This window comes from Oncorhynchus clarkii, chromosome 31 (assembly GCF_045791955.1).
Source record: "Oncorhynchus clarkii lewisi isolate Uvic-CL-2024 chromosome 31, UVic_Ocla_1.0, whole genome shotgun sequence".
NCBI classification, from domain to species: Eukaryota; Metazoa; Chordata; class Actinopteri; order Salmoniformes; family Salmonidae; genus Oncorhynchus; species Oncorhynchus clarkii.
The window spans coordinates 10,635,692-10,663,672 of record NC_092177.1 but is presented as its reverse complement, the minus strand read 5'-3'; the positions used below and the strand labels follow the sequence as shown (position 1 = coordinate 10,663,672).

The 27,981-nt window shown below is 44.2% G+C and overlaps 1 protein-coding gene across 1 annotated transcript; it reads left to right on the top strand.

Moving 5' to 3' along the window:
* The first annotated feature begins 2 nt into the window (after nt 1–2).
* Nucleotides 3–27,952, top strand: LOC139390495 (zinc finger protein 185 with LIM domain). The gene is made up of 24 exons (XM_071137623.1): nt 3–48; nt 82–104; nt 485–602; nt 1,301–1,411; nt 2,019–2,045; nt 2,154–2,216; nt 4,587–4,637; nt 4,790–4,870; nt 5,141–5,221; nt 5,345–5,407; nt 5,535–6,641; nt 8,933–8,992; nt 9,273–9,350; nt 10,698–10,766; nt 13,435–13,470; nt 14,208–14,273; nt 15,791–15,844; nt 15,974–16,033; nt 19,151–19,213; nt 20,391–20,414; nt 21,678–21,752; nt 22,618–22,749; nt 27,246–27,351; nt 27,567–27,952. Exons 2-24 carry the CDS (start codon nt 95–97, stop codon nt 27,663–27,665), a joined length of 2,634 nt encoding a protein of 877 aa, XP_070993724.1. The 5' UTR covers nt 3–48; nt 82–94; the 3' UTR covers nt 27,666–27,952.
* The last annotated feature ends 29 nt before the right edge of the window (nt 27,953–27,981 follow it).

The window sequence follows — 27,981 nt, the reverse complement described above, 5'->3', positions numbered from 1 at the left end:
ACAGGAACCAGACTGGGAGCCAGTTAGAGGAATCACAGGAACCAGATTGGGAGCCAGTGGAGGAATCACAGGAACCAGATTACAACCACCTACTATGTCAAAAGGTGAGTTGACCGGCTTTCTGTCTGAGCTGATTTCAATATGATGTGTGTGTGATAGTGTGTTTCCTACCATTGTCAGATGTGGTAGTAGATCAACTCCATAAAAAGGGGATGAAGTGACAGATACCATGTTTATTATAACAACATTTCATCTATTCATCCTGTGTGATGAAGAATGTATCAGACGTTGTGTTTTCTTATTCAGATGTGTGTGTGATTGTTTCACTGTGTGCATGTGCATTTGTTCATGTCTGTGTGTGTTTATGCCTAACGTGTGTGTGTGTGTGTGTGTGTGTGTGTGTGTGTGTGTGTGTGTGTGTGTGTGTGTGTGTGTGTGTGTGTGTGTGTGTGTGTGTGTGTGTGTGTGTGTGTGTGTGTTTCAGAGGGGGAAAGAGCATCAGTGTTGAAGACCACTAAGGTTCGGACCAAGCTGAAAGGAGATGGCAGCTGGATGCAGAGACTCGGTGAACCCCAGTCTGAAACAGAGGAGGAGAAACCATGGTAACACACACAGACAGACAGACAGACAGACAGACAGACAGACAGACAGACAGACAGACAGACAGACAGACAGGAGGAACCATGGTCAGACAGACAGACAGACAGACAGACAGACAGGAGGAACCATGGTCAGACAGACAGACAGACAGACAGACAGACAGACAGACAGACAGACAGACAGACAGACAGACAGACAGACAGACAGAACCATGGTGAGACAGACAGACAGGAGGAACCATGGTGAGACAGACAGAGAAACTAAGTCATTAGTTAGTCATAATATTGTGGTTTACTGACAGATCTCTCTCTGTGTGGTAGCAATTAACCTGGGGATGAGGTTAGACTAGTATGGACTGTGTTCAACTTCTCTCTGTCTCTCTCTCTCTCTCTCTCTCTCTCTCTCTCTCTCTCTCTCTCTCTCTCTCTCTCTCTCTCTCTCTCTCTCTCTCTCTCTCTCTCTCTCTCTCTCTCTCTCTCTCTCTCTCTCTCTCTCTCTCTCTCTCTCTCTGTCTCTCTCTCTCTCTCTCTTTCTCTCTCCCTATGTCCCTCTCTCTCTCTCTCTCTCTCTCTCTCTCTCTCTCTCTTCTCTCTCTCTCTTCTCTCTCTCTTCTCTCTCTCTCTCTCTCTCTATCTCTCTCTCTCTCTCTCTCTCTCTCTCTCTCTCTCTATCCCCCCTCTCCCCGTCCCTCTCTGAGCAGGATAGCAGAAGTCAGAGTGAATCGACTGAATGGAGCCCCTATAGACACCAGCCCAGTGGCCTCTCCCACCTCCAAGACCCCTCCCTCCCCCACCAGACCTGCAGAAGACGGGTAAACCCTGACACCCACCTCAACATGACACACTGACACCCACCTCAACACTATACACCCACCTCAATACTACACACTGACACCCACCTCAACACTACACACTGGCACCCACCTCAACACCACACACTGACACCCACCTCAACATGACACACTGACACCCACCTCAACACTACACACCCACCTCAATAATACACACTGACACCCACCTCAACACTACACACTGGCACCCACCTCAACACTACACACTGACACCCACCTCAACACTACACACTGGCACCCACCTCAACACTACACACTGGTACCCACCTCAACACCACACACTGGCACCCACCTCAACACTATACACTGACACCCACCTCAACACTACAGACTGGTACCCATCTCAACTCCATACACTGACACCCACCTCAACACTACATACTGGCACCCACCTCAACACTACACACTGACACCCACCTCAATACTACACACCCACCTCAATACTACACACGGACACCCACCTCAACACTACACACTGACACCCACCTCAACACTACACACTGACACCCACCTCAAAACAAACAACAAAACTTATAAACTGACCTTTGGTTCTCGTTCCTAAATATAGAACACCGTCTCCAGGATACCTTATCAGGTATAAAAGACTTCCACCATTGCATAACTTGATCAAAAGCATATACAATGGATTAAATTAATTCATTGTGAATGAAAGGTGAATTAATAATCTTATCCATTTTTTCAGAGGGATTTTCACCAAGACAGACACCAAGCCCGCTGCCACCTCATCTACATTCAATAGCTTGAGGTAAATAAAAGTAATGTCAGAGTCTACTGGCAGCAGTAATGTCAGAGCTCTACCTGGAAGTAGTAATGTCAGAGCTCTAACTGGCAGCAGTAATGTCAGAGCTCTAACTGGAAGTAGTAATGTCAGAGCTCTAACTGGCAGCAGTAATGTCAGAGCTCTACCTGGAAGTAGTAATGTCAGAGCTCTAACTGGCAGCAGTAATGTCAGAGCTCTAACTGGCAGCAGTGATGTCAGAGCTCTAACTGGCTGCATTGATGTCAGAGGTCTACTGGCAGTAGTAATGTCAGAGTCTACTGGCAGCAGTAATGTCAGAGGTCTACTGGCAGCAGTAATGTCAGAGGTCTACTGGCAGCAGTAATGTCAGAGCTCTAATTGGCAGCAGTAATGTCAGAGTCTACTGGCAGCAGTAATGTCAAAGTTCTAATTGGCAGCAGTAATGTCAAAGTTCTAATTGGCAGCAGTAATGTCAGAGTCTGCTGGCAGCAGTAATATCAGAACTCAACTGGCAGAAGTTATGTTAGTGTCTATTGGCAGCAGTAATGTCAGAGGTCTACTGGCAGCAGTGATGTCAGAGCTCTAACTGGCAGCAGTAATGTCAGAGCTCTACTGGCAGCAGTAATGTCAGAGCTCTACTGGCAGCAGTAATGTCAGAGCTCTACTGGCAGCAGTAATGTCAGAGCTCTACTGGCAGCAGTAATGTCAGAGCTCTACTGGCAGCAGTAATGTCAGAGCTCTACTAGCAGCAGCAATGTCAGAGGTCTACTGGCAGCAGTAACGTCAGAGCTCTAACTGGCAGCAGTAATGTCAAAGGTCTAACTGGCAGCAGTCATGTCAGAGTCTACTGGCAGCAGTAATGTCAGAGCTCTAACTGGCAGCAGTAATGTCAGAGCTCTTCCTGGCAGCAGTAATGTCAGAGGTCTAACTGGCAGCAGTAATGTCAGAGCTCTAATTGGCAGCAGTAATGTCAGAGGTCTACTGGCAGCAGTAATGTCAGAGGTCTACTGGCAGCAGTAATGTCAGAGTCTACTGGCAGCAGTAATGTCAGAGGTCTACTGGCAGCAGTAATGTCAGAGCTCCTCCTGGCAGCAGTAATGTCAGAGCTCTAACTGGCAGCAGTAATGTCAGAGTCTACTGGCAGTAGTAATGTCAGAGTCTACTGGCAGCAGTAATGTCAGAGTCTACTGGCAGCAGTGATGTCAGAGCTCTACTAGCAGCAGTAATGTCAGAGCTCTACTGGCAGCAGTAATGTCAGAGCTCTACTGGCAGCAGTAATGTCAGAGCTCTACTGGCAGCAGTAATGTCAGAGTCTACTGGCAGCAGTAATGTCAGAGGTCTACTGGCAGCAGTAATGTCAGTGTACTGGAAGCAGTAATGTCAGAGCTCTAACTGGCAGTAGTAATGGCAGAGGTCTACTGGTAGCAGCAATGTCAGAGGTCTACTGGCAGCAGTAATGTCAGAGCTCTAACTGGCAGCAGTAATGTCAGAGGTCTAACTGGCAGCAGTAATGTCAGAGTCTACTGGCAGCAGTAATGTCAGAGCTCTAACTGGCAGCAGTAATGTCAGAGTCTACTGGCAGTAGTAATGTCAGAGTCTACTGGCAGCAGTGATGTCAGAGCTCTATCTGGCAGCAGTAATTTCAGAGCTCTACTGGCAGCAGTGATGTCAGAGCTCTAACTGGCAGCAGTAATGTCAGAGCTCTACTGGCAGCAGTAATGTCAGAGGTCTAACTGGCAGCAGTAATGTCAGAGCTCTAACTGGCAGCAGTGATGTCAGAGTCTACTGGCAGCAGTAATGTCATAGCTCTAATTGGCAGCAGTAATGTCAGAGTCTACTGGCAGCAGTAATGTCATAGCTCTAATTGGCAGCAGTAATGTCAGAGCTCTAACTGGCAGCAGTAATGTCAGAGTTTACTGGCAGCAATGATGTCAGAGTCTACTGGCAGCAGTGATGTCAGAGTCTACTGGCAGCAGTAATGTCAGAGGTCTACTGGCAGAAGTAATGTCAGAGTCTACTGGCAGCAGTGATGTCAGAGTCTACTGGCAGCAGTGATGTCAGAGTCTACTGGCAGCAGTGATGTCAGAGTCTGCTGGCAGCAGTAATGTCAGAGTCTGCTGGCAGCAGTAATGTCAGAGTCTACTGGCAGTAGTAATGTCAGAGTCTACTGGCAGCAGTAATGTCAGAGTCTACTGGCAGCAGTGATGTCAGAGTCTGCTGGCAGCAGTGATGTCAGAGTCTGCTGGCAGCAGTAATGTCAGAGTCTACTGGCAGCAGTAATGTCAGAGTCTACTGTCAGCAGTGTAATCAGTCTATCGTTCAGACAACCAATGCCCTGTTAGATGGCTTGATTACATGGTGTCCCTCTATTTGCAGTGTGTCAACATCCAGCTTCACCAAGAGGCCTTCAGAGAGCTACAAGAGAATGTGAGTAAACCTTATGCAATTCTTATGAGTAAACTCAGTGAACGTGCTTGAGTGTGTGACGCTGTGTGTGGTAAAGGATTAACAGAGATAACTGTAGTGACTTAAGGGGATGTGTTTGATAAGTGTTTGTGTGTATGTGTTCTTCCCTCCAGAGCTCCTCACACAGTGCGTCCCACCTCAAACCTCCCAGTTCAAACTGAGGACCAGCTTTCCCCAGAGGAGAAGGAGAAACGGTAAGACACACACAATGCATCCCAAATGGCACCCTGTTTCTCGTTATAGAGATCTACTTTTGACCAGGGCCCTGTACTGTTTTGGGCCCTATATAGGGAACAGAGTGCCATTTCAGATGCTGTCTACAAAACTCTTATTTTACCTCAGAAAATAGACGTTGAGGAAAACAAGTCTCATCTCTTTCTTTACCCCTCTCTCTTTACTTCCTGCGTCTCTCTCTCTCACTTTCTCTCTCCGTCTCTCTCTGTGTCTATCCATCTGTCCATCAGGGAGGAAGCAGCCATGGATGTGCTCAGGACTTCTTCAGCCCGACAACGCTCCTACGTCCTCTCAGCTGCCAAGAAATACGAGTATGTGATCGGCTATATATCCATCTCCCTCTCCCTCTCTCTCTCTCCTCTATTTCTGTCTCTATCTTTTTATCTCGTTATCTGTCTCTCTCTCTTGTATCTTATCTCCTGTTCTCCTGACAGTTCTACAGAGAAACCACTAGAAACCTCCCTGACCCCAGATGTTTCATCTTTTGTGGCTAAAAGGTAACTGATGCCTCTCAATGGACTGTCCTGTTTTGTTCCTCATGGAAAATGATGATGATGTCTGAAATGAAAGGCTTGACTGGAGATGTTTAGTTTTTCTGTCTTGTTGTTTCTTGTGTGTCTAAAGGGTGGTGCTCACAGACAATGACGACTCTGTCTTCACTGAGACTCCCTCTGTCCCCAAAGAACCAGCTGCTCCATCTCTGAAAGACGTCTCTCCTGTCTCTGTGAAAGATGTCTCTCCTGTCTCTGTGAAAGACGTCTCTCCTGTCTCTGTGAAAGATGTCTCTCCTGTCTCTGTGAAAGATGTCTCTCCTGTCTCTTTGAAAGATGTCTCTCCTGTCTCTGTGAAAGATGTCTCTCCTGTCTCTGTGAAAACAGTCTCTCCTGTCTCTGTGAAAACTGTCTCTCCTGTCTCTCTGAAAGACGTCTCTCCTGTCTCTCTGAAAGACGTCTCTCCTGTCTCTGTGAAAGATGTCTCTCCTGTCTCTCTGAAAGACGTCTCTCCTGTCTCTATGAAAGATGTCTCTCCTGTCTCTGTGAAAGCTGTTTCTCCTGCCTCTGCGAAAGACGTCTCTCCTGTCTCTGTGAAAAGGGTCTCTCCTGTCTCTCTGAAAACTGTCTCTCCTGTCTCTCTGAAAGACGTCTCTCCTGTCTCTCTGAAAGACGTCTCTCCTGTCTCTGTGAAAGATGTCTCTTCTGTCTCTGTGAAAGACGTCTCTCCTGTCTCTGTGAAAGACGTCTCTCCTGTCTCTGTAAAAGACGTCTCTCCTGTCTCTGTGAAAGCTGTCTCTGTGAAAGCTGTCTCTCCTGTCTCTGTGAAAGACGTCTCTCCTGTCTCTGTGATAGACATCTCTCCTGTCTCTGTGAAAACTGTCTCTCCTGTCTCTGTGAAAGCTGTCTCTCCTGTCTCTGTGAAAGACGTCTCTCCTATATCTGTGAAAGACATCCTCCTTCCAGCCCCCGTCATAGTTGACACCCCAGCAGTGATTGGCCCTTATGAGGGCATGAAGCCAGGGTGTACCAAAATGGCTACTCCACTTCCTGAGTTGAAAGTTGAGGTGATGAAAAAACTGTCCCCAGAGAGTGGTGTCCCGTTGAAAGACGTCCCCCCAGTCCCCTCTGTATTAGTGTCCCCTGTCCCATATAACCCAGTGAAGAAGAATCCTGCCACAGTGGACACACTGACAGCCCTGTCTGACACACTCATCTCCTTCGACACAGGTTCATCCAGGTACAGTATTGATTCATTAATGTATCTATTTATTTGAATTACAATGATCAGATATGTTGCACCACAGTGTGTGTAGTGTTGAGACCAGAGCCATGTATTTACATTATGGGTAGGCTATACACGGCTCTGGGTGAGAGTAGCCCCACAGTCTGCGGAGCCAGAGGACAGGTAGGAAACATCAGAGAGAGACTTCCTCATTCACGTCATCGTGGGCGATATAAAACCGGTACCAAACTGTGACAAAATGTTTTGCAATGAAAATGAGTGTTTTTTAATTGGACACATTTAGGTTAGTCCCTCCCTGTTTAGTCCCTTTTTCCCCCCATTTGGTTTCTAGTGAGTACACCCCTGATGACAGCTGTCATTGTGTACTTCTACACTGAGTGTACAAAATATTAGGAACATCCTTCTAATATTGAGTGGGGCATGGAATCTACAAGGTGTCGAATTGTTCCACAGGAATGCTGGCCCATATTGATTCCAATGCTTCCCACAGTTGTGCCAAGTTGACTGGATCCTTTGGGTGGTGGACCATTCTTTTTATTTATACATTGTGGGTTTTTTTTTTAATAAATAAAAATGTTTGTGGGTATATCAACTTTATTATTGCAGATAGATTGTAGCTTCCATCAATGTAATTGTCTGCATCATTTCCAATTCCTTATATATATTTTTTGTAAATATATACAGCACCAGTCAAAAGTTTGGACACAGCTATTCATTCAAGGGTTTTTCTTTATTTTCACTATTTTCTACATTGTAGAATAATAATGAAGACATCAAAACTATGAATTAACACATAATGAATCATGTAGTAACCAAAAAAGTGTTAAACAAATATTTGATATTCTTCAAAGTAGCCACCCTTTGCTTTGATGACAGCTTTGCACACTCTTGGCATTCTCTCAACCAGCTTCACCTGGAATGCTTTTCTAACAGTCTTGAAGGAGTTCCCACATATGCTGAGCACTTGTTGGCTGCTTTTCCTTCTCTCTGCGGTCCAACTCATCTCAAACCATCTCAATTGGGTTGAGGTCGGGTGATTGTGGAGGCCAGGTCCTTCTTGGTCAAACAGCCCTTACACAGCATGGAGGTGTGTTGGGTCATTGTCCTGTTGAAAAACAAATGATAATCCCACTAAACACAAACCAGATGGGATGGTGTATCGCTGCAGAATACTGTGGTAGCCATGCTGGTTATTAAGTGTGTCTTGAATTCTAAATAAATCACTGACAGTGTCACCAGCAAAGCACCATCACACTTCCTCCTCCATGCTTCACGGTGGGAACCACACATGCAGAGATCATCCGTTCACCTGCTCTGCGTCTCACAAAGACATGACGGTTAGAACCAAAATTCTCAAATTTGGACTCATCAGACCAAAGGACAGATTTCCACCGGTGTAATTGTAACAGTATAACTTTAGACCGTCCCCTCGCCCATACCCGGGCGCGAACCAGGGACCCTCTGCACACATCAACAACAGTCACCCACGAAGCATCGTTACCCATCGCTCCACAAAAGCCGCGGCCCTTGCAGAGCAAGGGGAACTACTACTTCAAGGTCTCAGAGCAAGTGACGTCACCGATTGAAACGCTATTTAGCGCGCACCGCTAACTAAGCTAGCCATTTCACATCCGTTACATAAAGTCCATTGCTCGTATTTGTTGGCCCAAGCAAGTCTCTTCTTCTTATTGGTGTCCTTTAGTAGTGGTTTCTTTGCAGAAATTCGACCATGAAGTCCTGATTCACACAGTCAACTCTGAACAGTTGATGTTGAGACGTGTCTGTTACTTGAACTATGTGACGAGTCCCTTACTTTTTCCCCCTTCCACTTGCCTCTTCCATTTTTGCAGTAATGCTGTAATTATTTGGTTGTAATTTTGGGTAGAGTGGAACATTCTTGATATACACAGGAAACAGAAAACCCAACTGCGTTGCAGTTCTTGACACAAACCGGTGCGGCTGGCACCTACCCCGTTCAAAGGCACTTAAATCTTTTGTCTTGTCCATTCACCCTCTGAATGGCACACCCACATTCCATGTCTCAATTAAAAAGCAGGTGTTGTTAATGTTTGGTAAACTCCATCCTGCTGGGGATGTACCTACACTAGAGCCAATAGAGGAAGTGATCAGTCAACTTTCACACAGGATGAAATGTGATCTTACACAGGTCTTAAGAGAGAGAGAGGCGAGAGAATAGAAAGAGAGAGGCCCGTTGATGCTATAATAGTTTGTTAGATGTAAACTGTTGTGTTCTTCAATTCAAGTCCTCCCTGTCTTGTCTACAGAGTGCATGGTGAGCCGATCCCTCAGCTCATGACTGATGATCTCCTCTCTCTCACTAACGGGTTCGTTCAAAATAATTTATTACTTTTGAAATTAAGTTATTTAATACAATGTATCCACACAGCCACATGGTGGTACTAGAAGCATTTTAATGCTATTTTCTCACCTCCCCTCTCCTCTCTCCTCTTGTCCTGTCCTCCCCTCCTCTCCCCTCCCCTCTGCTCTCTTCCTGTTCTCCTCCTCTTCTCTCTTCCTGTCCTGTCCTCTCTTCGCTCCCCTCTTCTCTCTTCCTGTCCTGTCCTCTCTTTGCTCCCCTCTTCTCCTCTCTTCTCCTCTGTGTAGTCTAGAACAGGAGTTGGTAAAGCCCATCCCTCCCATCCCAGGATCTTGGAGTCAGGAGCTTCTCTATGGATCAGACAGGTAGTTAGAGAGGAGACCCCTTATATCAGACACTCATTCTTTCCTCCATACACCACAGTGCACATGTGTCTCTCTCTTTCTCTCTCTCAATTTCAATTCATGGGGCTTTATTGGCATGGGAAACATGTCAACATTGCCAAGGCAAGTGAAATAGATAAACAAAAGTGAAATAAACAATACAAAAAAAATACAGTAAACATTACACTCACAAAAGTTCCAAAAGAATAAAGACATTTCAAATGTCATATTATGTGGAAATTGTTGAAGTTAAAAAGGGAAAATAAATAAACATAAATATGGGTTGTATTTACAACAATGTTTGTTCTTCACTGGTTGCCCTTTTCTTGTGGCAACAGGTCACAAATCTTGCTGCTGTGATGGCACACTGTGGTATTTCACCCAGTAGATATGGGAGTTTATCAAAATTGGGTTTGTTTTCAAATTCTTTGTGGGTCTGTGTAATCTGAGGGAAATATGTCTCTCTAATATGGTCATACATTTGGCAGGAGGTTAGGAAGTGCAGCTCAGTTTCCACCTCATTTTGTGGGCAGTGTGCACATAGCCTGCCTTCTCTTGAGAGCCAGGTCTGCCTACGGGGGCCTTTGTCAATACTATGCTCACTGAGTCAGTACATAGTCAAAGCTTTCCTTAAGTTTGGGTCAGTCACAGCTCTCTCTCTCTCTCTCTCTCTCTCTCTCTCTCTCTCTCTCTCTCTCTCTCTCTCTCTCTCTCTCTCTCTCTCTCTCTCTCTCTCTCTCTCTCTCTCTCTCTCTCTCTCTCTCTCTCTCTCTCTCTCTCTCTCTCTCTCTCTCTCTCTCTCACTCACTCACTCACTCACTCACTCACTCACTCACTCACTCACTCACTCACTCACTCACTCACTCACTCACTCACTCACTCACTCACTCACTCACTCACTCACTCACTCACTCACTCACTCACTCACTCACTCACTCACTCACTCACTCACTCACTCACTCACTCACTCACTCACTCACTCACTCACTCACTCACTCACTCACTCACTCACTCATGTGTAATGCTGTGTCTGATGGACCAGTGGTTAGGGAGTCATTTACTGACCAACTGTGTCTGTCGTTCTGATGGACCAGCAGTTAGGGTCTGATGGACCAGCATTGTGTTATTGACTGCATGTTTGTTTATTCCATGTGTAACTCTGTGTTGTTGTTTTTGTCACACTGCTTTGCTTTATCTTGGCCAGGTCGCAGTTGTAAATTAAAACTTGTTCTCAACTGGCCTACCTGGTTAAATAAAGGTGAAATAAAAAATAAAATAAATAGGGGGCATTTTACTCACCAACTGTGTCTCTGGTTGTCTCTCCCTCAGGCTCAGTTATGCCGAGTCCGAGGAGGAAGAGGAGGAGCCGAGAGACGAGAAGCCAGAGGACACACACAGGTACGTCCCACATTGACCTATTCCCTAGTCCCTAGCCCCTAGCCCCTTAGTCCCTAGCCCCTTAGTCCCTAGCCCCTTAGTCCCTAGCCTCTCTCCCTACCCTCTACTTCTACTACCTACCATTACTACTAAATCTACTACTACTACCACCTACCACAACTAAATCTACTACTACTACCTCCTACCACAACTAAATCTACTACTACTACCTACCACAACTAAATCTACTACTACTACCTACCACAACTACATCTACAACTACTACAACCTACCATTACTAAATCTACTACTAAAAAATCTACTACTACTACCTGCCCCTACTAAATCTACTACTACTAAAAAATATACTACTACTACCTGCCACTACTAAATCTACTACTACTAAAATATCTACTACTACTACCTGCCACTACTAAATCTACTACTACTAAAAAATCTACTACTACTTGCCACTTCTAAATCTACTAGTACTACTACTACCTGCCACTACTAAATCTACTAGTACTACTACTACCTGCCACTACTAAATCTACTACTATTTACTACTACTACTACCACTAACTGTCACTACTAAATCTACCATCCATTTCAATACTAAATCTACTACTAATAACTACGACCTGCCACTACTAAATCTACTACTACTAAATCTACTACCTGCCACTACTAAATCTACTACTACTAAATCTACTACCTGCCACTATTAAATCTACTACTACTAAATCTACTACTACTAAATCTACTACCTGCCACTACTAAATCTACTACTACTAAAAATTCTACTGCTACTACCTGCCACTTCTAAATCTACTAGTACTACTACTACCTGCCACTACTAAATCTACTAGTACTACTAAATCTACTAGTACTACTATTACCTGCCACTACTAAATCTACTAGTACTACTAAATCTACTAGTACCTGCCACTACTAAATCTACTAGTACTACTAAATCTACTAGTACCTGCCACTACTAAATCTACTAGTACTACTAAATCTACTAGTACCTGCCACTACTAAATCTACTAGTACTACTACTAACTGCCACTACTAAATCTACTAGTACTACTAAATTTACTAGTACTACTACTACCTGCCACTACTAAATCTACTAGTACTACTAAATCTACTAGTACTACTACTACATGCCACTACTAAATCTACTAGTACTACTAAATCTACTAGTACTACTATTACCTGCCACTACTAAATCTACTAGTACTACTAAATCTACTAGTACTACTACTACCTACCATTACTAAATCTACAACTACTACTACCTCTACTACCTGCCACTGCTAAATCTACTACTACTAAATCTACTAGTACTACTAGTACTTGCCACTACTAAATCTACTAGTACTGCTAGTACCTGCCACTACTAAATCTACTAGTACTCCTAAATCTACTAGTACTACTAAATCTACTAGTACTACTAGTACCTGCCACTACTAAATCTACTAGTACTACTAGTACTTGCCACTACTAAATCTACTACTATTTACTACTACTACTACCACTAACTGTCACTACTAAATCTACCATCCATTTCAATACCAAATCTACTACTAATAAATACGACCTGCCACTACTAAATCTACTACTACTAAATCTACTACCTGCCACTACTAAATCTACTACTACTAAATCTACTACTACTAAATCTACTACCTGCCACTACTAAATCTACTACTACTAAATCTACTACCTGCCACTACTAAATCTACTACTACTAAATCTACTACTACCTACCACTACTACCTGCCACTAGTAAATCTACTACTACCTACCACTACTACCTGCCACTACTAAATCTACTACTACTCCTACTTCACCTACTACTACTAAATATACTACTACCTACCACTAGTAAATCTACTACTACCTACCACTACTACCTGCCACTACTACTTCATCTACTACTACTACTAAATCTACTACTACCCACCACTACTACCTGCCACTACTAAATCTACTACTACTACTACTTCATCTACTACTACCTACCACTAGTAAATCTACTACTAACTACCACTACTACTGCTACTACTAAATCTACTACTAACTACCACTACTACTAAATCTACTACTGATACTAAATCTACATCTACTACTACCTACCACTACTAAATATACTACTACACCTACCACTACTAAATATACTATTACATCTACTACTACCTACCACTACTAAATATACTACTGATACTAAATCTACTACTACTACTACTAAATATACTACTATTGCTACATCTACTACTACTACTACTACTACAACCACCTGCCACTACTAAATCTACCACTACCACTAAATCTACTACTACTACTAAATCTACTACTACTACTAAATCTACTACTACCACTAAATCTACTACTACTACTAAATCTACTACTACCTACCACTACTATATCTACTACTACCTACCATTACTAAATCTACTACTACTACCTACCACAACTAAATCTACTACTATTACCACCTACCACAACTAAATCTACTACTACTACCACAACTAAATCTACTACCACCTACCACAACTAAATATACTACTACTACTACCTACCACAACTCAATCTACTACAACTACCTGCCACTACTAAATGTATTACTATTGTACTTCAATGTGCTTCATTCTAACAGTACCATATAATTATCGTATTTCAACAGAGATATTGACAGTCCGACCCCTAGTACTGACTCCAGGTGAGATATACTGTACCTGTCTACTGAGAGAGAGAACACCTGTTAGATATACTGTACCTGTCTACTGAGAGAGACCACCTGTTACATATTCTGTACCTGTCTACTGAGAGAGAACACTGGTTAGATATACTGTACCTGTCTACTGAGAGAGAACACCTGTTAGATATACTGTACTGCTCTACTGAGAGAGAACACCTGTTAGATATACTGTACCTGTCTACTGAGAGAGAACACCTGTTAGATATACTGTACTTGTCTACTGAGAGAGAACACCTGTTAGATATACTGTACTGCTCTACTGAGAGAGAACAACTGTTAGATATACTGTACCTGTCTACTGAGAAAGAACACCTGTTAGATATACTGTACCTGTCTACTGAGAGAGAACACCTGTTAGATATACTGTACTGCTCTACTGAGAGAGAACACCTGTTAGATATACTGTACTGCTCTACTGAGAGAGAACAACTGTTAGATATACTGTACCTGTCTACTGAGAGAGAGAACACCTGTTAGATATACTGTACCTGTCTACTGAGAGAGAACACCTGTTAGATATACTGTACTGGTCTACTGAGAGAGAACACCTGTTAGTTATACTGTACCTGTCTACTGAGAGAGAACACCTGTTAGACATACTGTACCTGTCTACTGAGAGTGTTTAAGCTTGGATGCACACGGCTCATGACGAGTCAGAGCTTTAAATTATCTGTTTTAATCTGTTTTCTGTTTTACAGTGTGAATGAAAATGTGTTGGAGGACCTTGAAGGCGACTTTATCCCCATCAACACGAACACAACAAGGTATTCGAAAGTTAGTCGGTTTTCACTGTGTGCTTCCTATACGAGTGTCTGTTTTCACTGTGTGCTTCCTATACGAGTGTCTGTTTTCACTGTGTGCTTCCTATACGAGTGTCTGTTTTCACTGTGTGCTTCCTATACTAGTGTCTACTTCCACTGTTTGCTTCCTATACTAGTGTCTGTTTTCACTGTGTGCTTCCTATACTAGTGTCTGTTTTCACTGTGTGCTTCCTATACTAGTGTCTGTTTTCACTGTGTGCTTCCTATACTAGTGTCTGTTTTCACTGTGTGCTTCCTATACTAGTGTCTGTTTTCACTGTGTGCTTCCTATACTAGTGTCTGTTTTCACTGTGTGCTTCCTATACGAGTGTCTGTTTTCACTGTGTGCTTCCTATACTAGTGTCTGTTTTCACTGTGTGCTTCCTATACGAGTGTCTGTTTTCACTGTGCTTCCTATACTAGTGTCTGTTTTCACTGTGAGCTTCCTATACTAGTGTCTGTTTTCACTGTGTGCTTCCTATACTAGTGTCTGTTTTCACTGTGTGCTTCCTATACTAGTGTCTGTTTTCACTGTGTGCTTCCTATACGAGTGTCTGTTTTCACTGTGTGCTTCCTATACGAGTGTCTGTTTTCACTGTTTGCTTCCTATACGAGTGTCTGTTTTCACTGTGTGCTTCCTATACTAGTGTCTACTTCCACTGTGTGCTTCCTATACTAGTGTCTGTTTTCACTGTGTGCTTCCTATACTATTGTCTACTTCCACTGTTTGCTTCCTATACTAGTGTCTGTTTTCACTGTGTGCTTCCTATACTAGTGTCTGTTTTCACTGTGTGCTTCCTATACTAGTGTCTGTTTTCACTGTGTGCTTCTTATACTAGTGTCTGTTTTCACTGTTTGCTTCCTATACTAGTGTCTGTTTTCACTGTTTGCTTCCTATACTAGTGTCTGTTTTCACTGTGTGCTTCCTATACTAGTGTCTGTTTTCACTGTGTGCTTCTTATACTAGTGTCTGTTTTCACTGTTTGCTTCCTATACTAGTGTCTGTTTTCACTGTGTGCTTCCTATACTAGTGTCTGTTTTCACTGTGTGCTTCCTAAACTAGTGTCTACTTCCACTGTTTGCTTCCTATACTAGTGTCTGTTTTCACTGTTTGCTTCCTATACGAGTGTCTGTTTTCACTGTGTGCTTCCTATACTAGTGTCTGTTTTCACTGTGTGCTTCCTATACTAGTGTCTGTTTTCACTGTTTGCTTCCTATACTAGTGTCTGTTTTCACTGTTTGCTTCCTATGCTAGTGTCTGTTTTCACTGTGTGCTTCCTACACTAGTGTCTACTTCCACTGTGTGCTTCCTATACTAGTGTCTGTTTTCACTGTTTGCTTCCTACACTAGTGTCTACTTCCACTGTGTGCTTCCTATACTAGTGTCTGTTGGCAAACCCCATACCTCTTCCAATGTTAAATTGAGCTCAGTCTCCAGACTAACTGTGGTGACCCCCCCCCCCCCCCCCCCCTCTCTTCAGACATACGTGGAAGAGGTCCTGGGACGTCAACCCTATCACTACCACAGACAAGAGGTGAATGAACCTCCTCACAGATCATCACTTATACACATCCACAGTGCCCCCTCCCAAGCTCCTAACCAAGCCCACGTCAAACCACCCAACCATCCAGTACTAAAAGTATTTTATGTTCTCTCGTCTCAGTGAGGAGGAGGAGCCTGAGGAGCAGGATCCACAGGTGTCCCTGGTTACGGTTCAGAAACAGTAAGCCCCCCCCCCCCCACACACACACACACACACACACACAGCTCACCCCTTTCACACACAACACTGCACTGAGTCACTTGTCACACACATAGCCTGAGCCTCTTTCTGTCCTCAAGTAGAAACACCCTCAGCCTCTGTTTATAACCTCCATTTGTAACACCCTCAGCCTCTGTTTATAACCTCTAGTAGAAACACCCTCAGCCTCTGTTTATAACCTCTAGTAGAAACACCCCCAGCCTCTGTTTATAACCTCTAGTAGAAACACCCTCAGCCTCTGTTTATAACCTCTAGTAGAAACACCCCCAGCCTCTGTTTATAACCTCTAGTAGAAACACCCCCAGCCTCTGTTTATGTCCTCTACTAGTAACACCCCCAGCCTCTGTTTATAACCTCTAGTAGTAACACCCTCAGCCTATGTTTATAACCTCCAGGTAACACCCTCAGCCTCTGTTTATAACCACCAGGTAACACCCTCAGCCTCTGTTTATAACCTCTAGTAGTAACACCCCCAGCCTCTGTTTATAACCTCCATTAGTAACACCCCCAGTCTCTGTTTATAACCTCTAGTAGTAACACCCTCATCCTCTGTTTATAACCTCTAGTAGTAACACCCTCATACTCTGTTTATAACCTCTAGTAGTAACACCCTCAGCCTCTGTTTATAACCTCTAGTAGAAACACCCTCAGCCTCTGTTTATAACCTCCAGGTAACGCCCTCAGCCTCTGTTTATAACCTCTAGTAGTAACACCCTCAGCCTCTGTTTATAACCTCCAGGTAACACCCTCAGCCTCTGTTTATAACCTCTAGTAGTAACACCCTCAGCCTCTGTTTATAACCTCTAGGTAACACCCTCAGCCTCTGTTTATAACCTCTAGTAGTAACACCCTCAGCCTCTGTTTATAACCTCTAGTAGTAACACCCTCAGCCTCTGTTTATTACCTCTAGTAGTAACACCCTCTGCCTCTGTTTATAACCTCTAGTAGTAACACCCTCAGCCTCTGTTTATAACCTCTAGTAGTAACACCCTCAGCCTCGCTTTATAACCTCTAGTAGAAACACCCTCAGCCTATGTTTATAACCTCTAGTAGAAACACCCTCAGCCTCTGTTTATAACCTCTAGTAGAAACACCCTCAGCCTCTGTTTATAACCTCTAGTAGTAACACCCCCAGTCTCTGTTTATAACCTCTAGTAGTAACACCCTCAGCCTCTGTTTATTACCTCTAGGTAACACCCTCAGCCTCTGTTTATAACCTCTAGTAGTAACACCCCCAGCCTCTGTTTATAACCTCTAGTAGTAACACCCTCAGCCTCTGTTTATAACCTCTAGTAGTAACACCCTCAGCCTCTGTTTATAACCTCTAGGTAACACCCTCAGCCTCTGTTTATAACCTCTAGTAGTAACACCCTCAGCCTCTGTTTATAACCTCTAGTAGTAACACCCTCAGCCTCTGTTTATAACCTCTAGTAGAAACACCCTCAGCCTCTGTTTATAACCTCTAGTAGAAACACCCTCAGCCTCTGTTTATAACCTCTAGTAGTAACACCCTCAGCCTCTGTTTATAACCTCTAGTAGTAATACTCTCAGCCTCTGTTTATAACCTCTAGTAGAAACACCCTCAGCCTCTGTTTATAACCTCTAGTAGTAACACCCTCAGCCTCTGTTTATAACCTCTAGTAGTAACACCCTCAGCCTCTGTTTATAACCTCTAGTAGTAACACCCTCAGCCTCTGTTTATAACCTCTAGTAGTAACACCCTCAGCCTCTGTTTATAACCTCTAGTAGTAACACCCTCAGCCTCTGTTTATTACCTCCAGGTAACACCCTCAGCCTCTGTTTATAACCTCTAGTAGTAACACCCTCAGCCTCTGTTTATAACCTCCAGGTAACACCCTCAGCCTCTGTTTATAACCTCTAGTAGTAACACCCTCAGCCTCTGTTTATAACCTCTAGGTAACACCCTCAGCCTCTGTTTATAACCTCTAGTAGTAACACCCTCAGCCTCTGTTTATAACCTCTAGTAGTAACACCCTCAGCCTCTGTTTATTACCTCTAGTAGTAACACCCTCTGCCTCTGTTTATAACCTCTAGTAGTAACACCCTCAGCCTCTGTTTATAACCTCTAGTAGTAACACCCTCAGCCTCGCTTTATAACCTCTAGTAGAAACACCCTCAGCCTATGTTTATAACCTCTAGTAGAAACACCCTCAGCCTCTGTTTATAACCTCTAGTAGAAACACCCTCAGCCTCTGTTTATAACCTCTAGTAGTAACACCCCCAGTCTCTGTTTATAACCTCTAGTAGTAACACCCTCAGCCTCTGTTTATTACCTCTAGGTAACACCCTCAGCCTCTGTTTATAACCTCTAGTAGTAACACCCCCAGCCTCTGTTTATAACCTCTAGTAGTAACACCCTCAGCCTCTGTTTATAACCTCTAGTAGTAACACCCTCAGCCTTAGTTTATAACCTCTAGGTAACACCCTCAGCCTCTGTTTATAACCTCTAGTAGTAACACCCTCAGCCTCTGTTTATAACCTCTAGTAGTAACACCCTCAGCCTCTGTTTATAACCTCTAGTAGAAACACCCTCAGCCTCTGTTTATAACCTCTAGTAGAAACACCCTCAGCCTCTGTTTATAACCTCTAGTAGTAACACCCTCAGCCTCTGTTTATAACCTCTAGTAGTAATACTCTCAGCCTCTGTTTATAACCTCTAGTAGAAACACCCTCAGCCTCTGTTTATAACCTCTAGTAGTAACACCCTCAGCCTCTGTTTATAACCTCTAGTAGTAACACCCTCAGCCTCTGTTTATAACCTCTAGTAGTAACACCCTCAGCCTCTGTTTATAACCTCTAGTAGTAACACCCTCAGCCTCTGTTTATAACCTCTAGTAGTAACACCCTCAGCCTCTGTTTATTACCTCCAGGTAACACCCTCAGCCCAGTGAACCATAACACTGAATTGGTGCTGCTGTATATAGGTCAGATACATACCCGTTAGCCCTTTCCCTAACATCTCTAGTAAACTGATCTCTTTACACCCATCACTATGTACATGACGTTACCGTGTCTTCCTATATGAGCGGTATGTATGATATGGTGTTTGTGTTGTAGGTCATCTGACAGTGAATCACCATGGGATAGATGGAGTGCACCAACTGTCTACAAAGAGAAGAGGTATGACCACCCCTATAGGACGTATTAGTCTTTATTTTACAACACAATGCCTTTAATCATTGACTAACATTATCAGGATAATGCTAGAAGCATGTTAGAGAGAGGAAGGAGAGACAGGGAGAAAATACCAGAGAGAGAGAGAGGAAGGAGAGAGAGGGAGAAAATACCAGTGAGAGAGAGAGGAAGGAGAGAGAGGGAGAAAATACCAGTGAGAGAGAGAGGAAGGAGAGAGGGAGAAAATACCAGAGAGAGAGAGGAAGGAGAGAGAGGGAGAAAATACTAGAGAGAGAGAGGAAGGAGAGAGAGGGAGAAAATACTAGAGAGAGAGAGAGAGAGGAAGGAGAGACAGGGAGAAAATACCAGAGAGAGAGAGAGGAAGGAGAGAGAGGGATAAAATACTAGAGAGAGAGAGAAGAAGGAGAGACAGGGAGAAACTACCAGAGAGAGAGAGAGAGGAAGGAGAGAGAGGGAGAAAATACTAGAGAGAGAGAGAGAGGAAGGAGAGACAGAGAGAGAGGAAGAAAATACCAGAGAGAGAGAAAGAATGAGAGCGAGACCAAAGAAAGAGCGACAGAAAAATAGAAAGAAAGAGAGGGAGAGAGAGAGACAGAGAGAGAGAGAGAGAGACAGAGAGAGAGAGAGAAAGGTAATGGTTAACTGCAGTTTGACTAGAAGGGGAGGAGAGGTCGGTAAGGTAACACTACAGAAGTGTCAGACCACACCTGTCTTAGCCAGTAAAGCAACCAGAGAAACATAATCCCTGCCATTCATCTACCTATCCTCTGGAAGGGGGGACGACTGGCAGAAGGAGACACCCATAGCTTACTACAGATGAGAAGTGACTAAAGTAATGTTAAATAGACTTGGAGGAGAACGCAGAGCTAGGTGTGTTTCTTAGAAATCTGAAAGGTTAGCTGGCTGACTATTGGCAGACGGAGACACACTCTTAGGGAAACATACAGCTTAGCATCAGAGTTGAGGAGGAACAAGTTAGAGACTTGGAACCCACTGGGCTCACACTGGTTGAATCAACATTGTTTCCACGTCATTTCAATGAAATTACATTGAACCAACGTGGAATAGACGTTGAATTGACGGCTGTGCCCAGTGTGGCTATTGGAAGCCATTCTCTAGAAGTGGGTGTTCTGACGATATTACCGTCTCTTCTTCATCACAGAGACCCAGAGCCTTCAATGGATCGGTGAGTCTTACACAGCAACATGTTAATATCTCTTCATGTTTCCTCATGTCTGTCAAAGCATTCCTTTCCATTGTCTGCTGTAATCTCACATCTTCACAACACGCTCTTTGTTGCTGTGTTTAAGGAAGGGACAAGTGGAACAGGAACATAATGAATGTTATAGTTGGAGATACCTAAACTATGGCTTCTATGATAGTAAGGAATCTATTGGTAGTAAGATAGGAAACCAAATACATGTGATATTTTGGGACACTAAAGATAAATGTAGGAGACACTGTGAGGGTCATAGCACATCCAGGTTATCCAGGATAAATTGTGAAGGTCATAGCACATACAGGTTATCCAGGAGAAACTGTGAGGGTCATAGTACATCCAGGTTATCCAGGAGAAACTGTGAAGGTAATAGCACATACAGGTTATCCAGGGGACACTGTGAAGGTCATAGCACATACGGGTTATCCAGGAGACACTGTGAAGGTCATAGCACATACGGGTTATCCAGGAGACACTGTGAAGGTCATAGCACATACAGGTTATCCAGGAGACACTGTGAAGGTCATAGCACATACGGGTTATCCAGGAGACACTGTGAAGGTCATAGCACATACAGGTTATCCAGGAGACACTGTGAAGGTCATAGCACATACAGGTTATCCACTAGTCGTACCTTTTCAGTACCTGGGAATGTATAATATAGTAGTGGTGGTAAGAGGGAGACCCAGTAAGAGATTTAGGCCAAAGCAGCTGTATTATCCATCTGTATTGGATCTAAGGTTTCCTTCCTGACTGTTGTGTTGAGCTCTGTATCAAGCCTCTCTGGTACATACTAGTATAGTCTGTCCATACCAATATAGTCTGTCCTCTGTATCAAGCCTCTCTGGTACATACCAGTATAGTCTGTCCATACCAGTATAGTCTGTCCTCTGTATCAAGCCTCTCTGGTACATACCAGTATAGTCTGTCCTCTGTATCAAGCCTCTCTGATACATACCAGTATAGTCTGTCCTCTGTATCAAGCCTCTCTGGTACATACCAGTATAGTCTGTCCTCTGTATCAAGCCTCTCTGGTACATACCAGTATAGTCTGTCCTCTGTATCAAGCCTCTCTGATACATACCAGTAGAGTCTGTCCTCTGTATCAAGCCTCTCTGGTACATACCAGTATAGTCTGTCCTGTGTTTTTCTGTCCCATTCTGTTTCTCTGCTATGTTCTATTTGACCCATAATGACACACTGTCTGATATACAGTATTATTTCCTCTAGTTCTAGCTCCTACTCCAGGACCTTGGACAGTTCTGCCAACCAGAGACCCACGTCACCAGACACCGAGTCCAAGAAGTGAGTGAATCATGAGAAGGATGGGAATATAACTTTAGAAGTACAGTGGGTTATACCAGTTACTCTAGTATTGATGGTTACTATGTGATGGTTCCTATCAACGTGATGGTTACTATGTGATGGTTACTATCAACGTGATGGTTACTATGTGATGGTTACTATCAATGTGATGGTTACTATGTGATGGTTACTATGTGATGGTTACTATCAATGTGATGGTTACTATGTAATGGTTACAATCAATGTGATGGTTACTATCAACGTGATGGTTACTATGTGATGGTTACTATCAACGTGATGGTTACTATGTGATGGTTACTATCAACGTGATGGTTACTATGTGATGGTTATTATCAATGTGATGGTTACTATCAACGTGATGGTTACTATCAATGTGATGGTTACTATGTGATGGTTACTATGTGATGGTTACTATCAATGTGATGGTTACTATGTGATGGTTACTATCAATGTGATGGTTACTATGTGATGGTTACAATCAATGTGATGGTTACTATGTGATGGTTACAATAAGTATCTCTCTCCTCCCCCTTCTCTCTCCTCCCCCCTTCTCTCCCCCCCCTTCCCTCTCCTCCCCCTTCTCTCTCCTCCCTCCTTCTCTCTCATCCCCCCTTCTCTCTCCTCCCCCTTCTCCCCCTTCTCTCTCCTCCTCCCTTCTCTCTCCTCCCCCCTTCTCTCTCCTCCCCCCTTCCCTCTCCTCCCCCTTCTCTCTCCTCCTCCCTTCTCTCTCCTCCCCCCTTCTCTCTCCTCCTCCCTTCTCTCTCCTCCTCCCTTCTCTCTCCTCCCTCCTCTCTCTCCTTCCTCCTTCTCTCTCTCCTCCCTCCTTCTCTCTCTCCTCCCTCAGGGGTTTTGTGTACCTGAAGGAGTACGTGAACGCTACAGACCTAACCAAGCACAACACCAGAGACAACGTTCCTGACTATGTAACGTCTAGTTCTACCAGCCATTCCTACAGCAGCCCCTCCTCTTACACCAGGTAGCACTACTTTGACCACACCACACTTTGAAAATAACTCCTTGGCCCTTGTTGTTCAAATCTGAAGGAACACAGATAGGTGTAATCAACACGGCAGAAGGAAGCTAGCTACAAGACGAGATAGGTGAGGTGGGGTCATCACCCTATTCAAATCAAACTTTATTGCTTACACCTATCCAGTTCCTTCAGATTGGCAAATAAGTGGTATGGACACCAAGGTTATTATATAGTATATCAAAACTGAAACTAAAATAAAACAAAAATTGGAAAAACGATTTAGTAAACTGAAATAAAAATAAAAACGCAACATTCGAAAAACTGAAACTATTATCTTTGACTGCAAAACAATTCAATCAAAACCATCATAAATTAAGTCAGTTTAAGTTTTTTCCATCTAAATTTTAGCCAAAAATATAAAACGGGGCTTTCAAGCTTTTTTTTCCTGATCAAATCAAATCAAATCAAATTGTATTTGTCACATACACATGGTTAGCAGATGTTAATGCGAGTGTAGCGAAATGCTTGTGCTTCTAGTTCCGACAATGCAGTAATAACAAGTAATCTAACTAACAATTCCAAAACTACTGTCTTGTACACAGTGTAAGGGGATAAAGAATATGTACATAAGGATATATGAATGAGTGATGGTACAGAGCAGCATAGGCAAGATACAGTAGATGGTATCGAGTACAGTATGTACAAATGAGATGAGTATGTAAACAAAGTGGCATAGTTTAAAGTGGCTAGTGATACATGTATTACATAAGGATACAGTCGATGATATAGAGTACAGTATATACGTATGCATATGAGATGAATAATGTAGGGTAAGTAACATTATATAAGGTAGCATTGTTTAAAGTGGCTAGTGATATATTTACATCATTTCCCATCAATTCCCATTATTAAAGTGTCTGGAGTTGAGTCAGTGTCAGTGTGTTGGCAGCAGCCACTCAGTGTTAGTGGTGGCTGTTTAACAGTCTGATGGCCTTGAGATAGAAGCTGTTTTTCAGTCTCTCGGTCCCAGCTTTGATGCACCTGTACTGACCTCGCCTTCTGGATGATAGCGGGGTGAACAGGCAGTGGCTCGGGTGGTTGATGTCCTTGATGATCTTTATGGCCTTCCTGTGACATCGGGTGGTGTAGGTGTCCTGGAGGGCAGGTAGGTTGCCCCCGGTGATGCGTTGTGCAGACCTCACTACCCTCTGGAGAGCCTTACGGTTGAGGGCGGTGCAGTTGCCATACCAGGCGGTGATACAGCCCGCCAGGATGCTCTCGATTGTGCATCTGTAGAAGTTTGTGAGTGCTTTTGGTGACAAGCCGAATTTCTTCAGCCTCCTGAGGTTGAAGAGGCGCCGCTGCGCCTTCTTCACGATGCTGTCTGTGTGAGTGGACCAATTCAGTTTGTCTGCGATGTGTATGCCGAGGAACTTAAAACTTGCTACCCTCTCCACTACTGTTCCATCGATGTGGATAGGGGGGTGTTCCCTCTGCTGTTTCCTGAAGTCCACAATCATCTCCTTAGTTTTGTTGACGTTGAGTGTGAGGTTATTTTCCTGACACCACACTCCGAGGGCCCTCACCTCCTCCCTGTAGGCCGTCTCGTCGTTGTTGGTAATCAAGCCTACCACTGTTGTGTCGTCCGCAAACTTGATGATTGAGTTGGAGGCGTGCGTGGCCACGCAGTCGTGGGTGAACAGGGAGTACAGGAGAGTGCTCAGAACGCACCCTTGTGTGGCCCCAGTGTTGAGGATCAGCGGGGAGGAGATGTTGTTGCCTACCCTCACCACCTGGGGGCGGCCCGTCAGGAAGTCCAGTACCCAGTTGCACAGGGCGGGGTCGAGACCCAGGGTCTCGAGCTTGATGACGAGCTTGGAGGGTACTATGGTGTTGAATGCCGAGCTGTAGTCGATGAACAGCATTCTCACATAGGTATTCCTCTTGTCCAGATGGGTTTAGGCAGTGTGCAGTGTGGTTGAGATTGCATCGTCTGTGGACCTATTTGGGCGGTAAGCAAATTGGAGTGGGTCTAGGGTGTCAGGTAGGGTGGAGGTGATATGGTCCTTGACTAGTCTCTCAAAGCACTTCATGATGACGGATGTGAGTGCTACGGGGCGGTAGTCGTTTAGCTCAGTTACCTTAGCTTTCTTGGGAACAGGAACAATGGTGGCCCTCTTGAAGCATGTGGGAACAGCAGACTGGTATAGGGATTGATTGAATATGTCCGTAAACACACCGGCCAGCTGGTCTGCGCATGCTCTGAGGGCGCGGCTGGGAATGCCGTCTGGGCCTGCAGCCTTGCGAGGGTTAACACGTTTAAATGTCTTACTCACCTCGGCTGCAGTGAAGGAGAGACCGCATGTTTTCGTTGCAGGCCGTGTCAGTGGCACTGTATTGTCCTCAAAGCGGGCAAAAAAGTTATTTAGTCTGCCTGGGAGCAAGACATCCTGGTCCGTGACTGGGCTGGATTTCTTCCTGTAGTCCGTGATTGACTGTAGACCCTGCCACATGCCCCGTGTGTCTGAGCCGTTGAATTGAGATTCTACTTTGTCTCTGTACTGGCGCTTAGCTTGTTTGATAGCCTTGCGGAGGGAATAGCTGCACTGTTTGTATTCGGTCATGTTACCAGACACCTTGCCCTGATTAAATGCAGTGGATCGCGCTTTCAGTTTCACACGAATGCTGCCATCAATCCACGGTTTCTGGTTAGGGAATGTTTTAATCGTTGCTATGGGAACGACATCTTCAACGCACGTTCTAATGAACTCGCACACCGAATCAGCGTATTCGTCAATGTTGTTATCTGACGCAATACGAAACATCTCCCAGTCCACGTGATGGAAGCAGTCTTGGAGTGTGGAGTCAGCTTGGTCGGACCAGCGTTGGACAGACCTCAGCGTGGGAGCCTCTTGTTTTAGTTTCTGTCTGTAGGCAGGGATCAACAAAATGGAGTCGTGGTCAGCTTTTCCGAAAGGGGGGCGGGGCAGGGCCTTATATGCGTCGCGGAAGTTAGAGTAACAATGATCCAAGGTCTTTCCACCCCTGGTTGCGCAATCGATATGCTGATAAAATTTAGGGAGTCTTGTTTTCAGATTAGCCTTGTTAAAATCCCCAGCTACAATGAATGCAGCCACCGGATAAATCGTTTCCAGTTTGCAGAGAGTTAAATAAAGTTCGTTCAGAGCCATCGATGTGTCTGCTTGGGGGGGGATATATACGGCTGTGATTATAATCGAAGAGAATTCTCTTGGTAGATAATGCGGTCTACATTTGATTGTGAGGAATTCTAAATCAGGTGAACAGAAGGATTTGAGTTCCTGTATGTTTCTTTCATCACACCATGTCACGTTGGCCATGAGGCATACGCCTCCACCCCTCTTCTTACCAGAAAGATGTTTGTTTCTGTCAGCGCGATGCGTGGAGAAACCCGTTGGCTGCACCGCTTCGGATAGAGTCTCTCCAGTGAGCCATGTTTCAGTGAAGCAAAGGACGTTACAGTCTCTCATGTCCCTCTGGAATGCTACCCTTGCTCGGATTTCATCAACCTTGTTGTCAAGAGACTGGACATTGGCAAGAAGAATGCTAGGGAGTGGTGCACGGTGTGCCCGTCTCCGGAGTCTGACCAGAAGACCGCCTCGTTTCCCTCTCTTTCGGAGTCGTTTTTTTGGGTCGCTGCATAGGATCCACTCCGTTGTCCTGTTTGTAAGGCAGAACACAGGGTCCGCGTCGCGAAAAACATATTCTTGGTCGTACTGATGGTGAGTTGACGCTGATCTTATATTCAGTAGTTCTTCTCGACTGTATGTAATGAAACCTAAGATGACCTGGGGTACTAATGTAAGAAATAACACGTAAACAAACAAAAAACTGCATAGTTTCCTAGGAACGCGAAGCGAGGCGGCCATCTCTGTCGGCGCCGGAAGAGGTTTGAGCTTCTGAATCTGGCAGGTAAATGCTGCCAGGAGATGCCGATGTTTCAAATAGGCCTATCTAGTGCATCACTGTCATTAGTGATCACTAGCTAACACGGAAGAAATCCAAGGGCGAGCACTGGGCCAAGCTACAACAGCTTGTGAAGTTGCTGGAACCGAGGGCGAGCACGGAGCGTAACTGGGCCAAGCTACAACAGCTTGTGAAGTTGCTGGAACCGTTCTCAATCCACACACGACCAACTTCAAAGTGGCAGCCTGATGTGTCTGATGTGGTGCCGTGCCATCTCAACATTGGCTACTTTCTAAAACTGAAACTAAGTTTACAAAACAAAATAGAAATGTTTTTTTTAAAACTGAAACTAAATAAAAACTAACTGAAACTAAATTTCAAATAAAACTCTAAAAAGGAATACCGGTAGACATAATAACTAATATTAAATAACTATAATAACCTTGATGGATACACATACCAGTTTGTCTTTCCTTGGCTGGAAACTTGTATGTAAAGGCTTTGATCGAATAGAGCTGTGTCCCATGCTGAACACGTCTCTCCCCCTCTACAAGGTCTACCACGACGTCTGCCTGTACGTACTGTGGAGAGCAGGTGGGCAACGATGCCAAGATCACCATCGAGCACCTCAACATCTCCTGCCACCCAGCCTGCTTCAAGGTAACTAAACCTGGTTATAAACATGTTATACTCTGGTTATAAACATGTTATAGGTTATACACGTTCACCCTGTATCAGCTGTAAAGGTTGCGGTAGTTGTAAAAAGGGTTGTTTCAGTGGTATTAGCAGCTGTGTTGCTAGCAGGTAGCATCATCGCAGACTAGAATATAGTCTTGGCTTTGCTACATTAACAATATGCTATGTTGTCATTGCAGTGTGGTGTTTGCAGTAAGCCAATGGGAGACTTTCTGTACAACATGTTCCTGCACAAAGGGACAGTCCACTGTGAGAGCTGCTACTCCAACGTCTTGTAGATTGCTTCTTCCCCTCGTCTCTTTTCCTTCATGGCCACAGAGGTGACAAGACTGGATGGCTGATATAACTGCTCTCTCCTATCAAGACCTGTCGTCTGCTAACAGACAGGGAACACTGCACCTTTAATTTGACAGGAATTTCTGTGTGTCACATTTTGTTTTCAGACCTTTGTTTGGGTCCTACTGAATTGAATGAGGTTAACACTGAAGTACTATGGGAGTTATTATATGGTTTAGGGTTGGTAAAGATAATAAAATGATCATATTACTGATATAGTTTAATCTTCCGTCCGTTTCAATGTCCACTTAAAGGCCC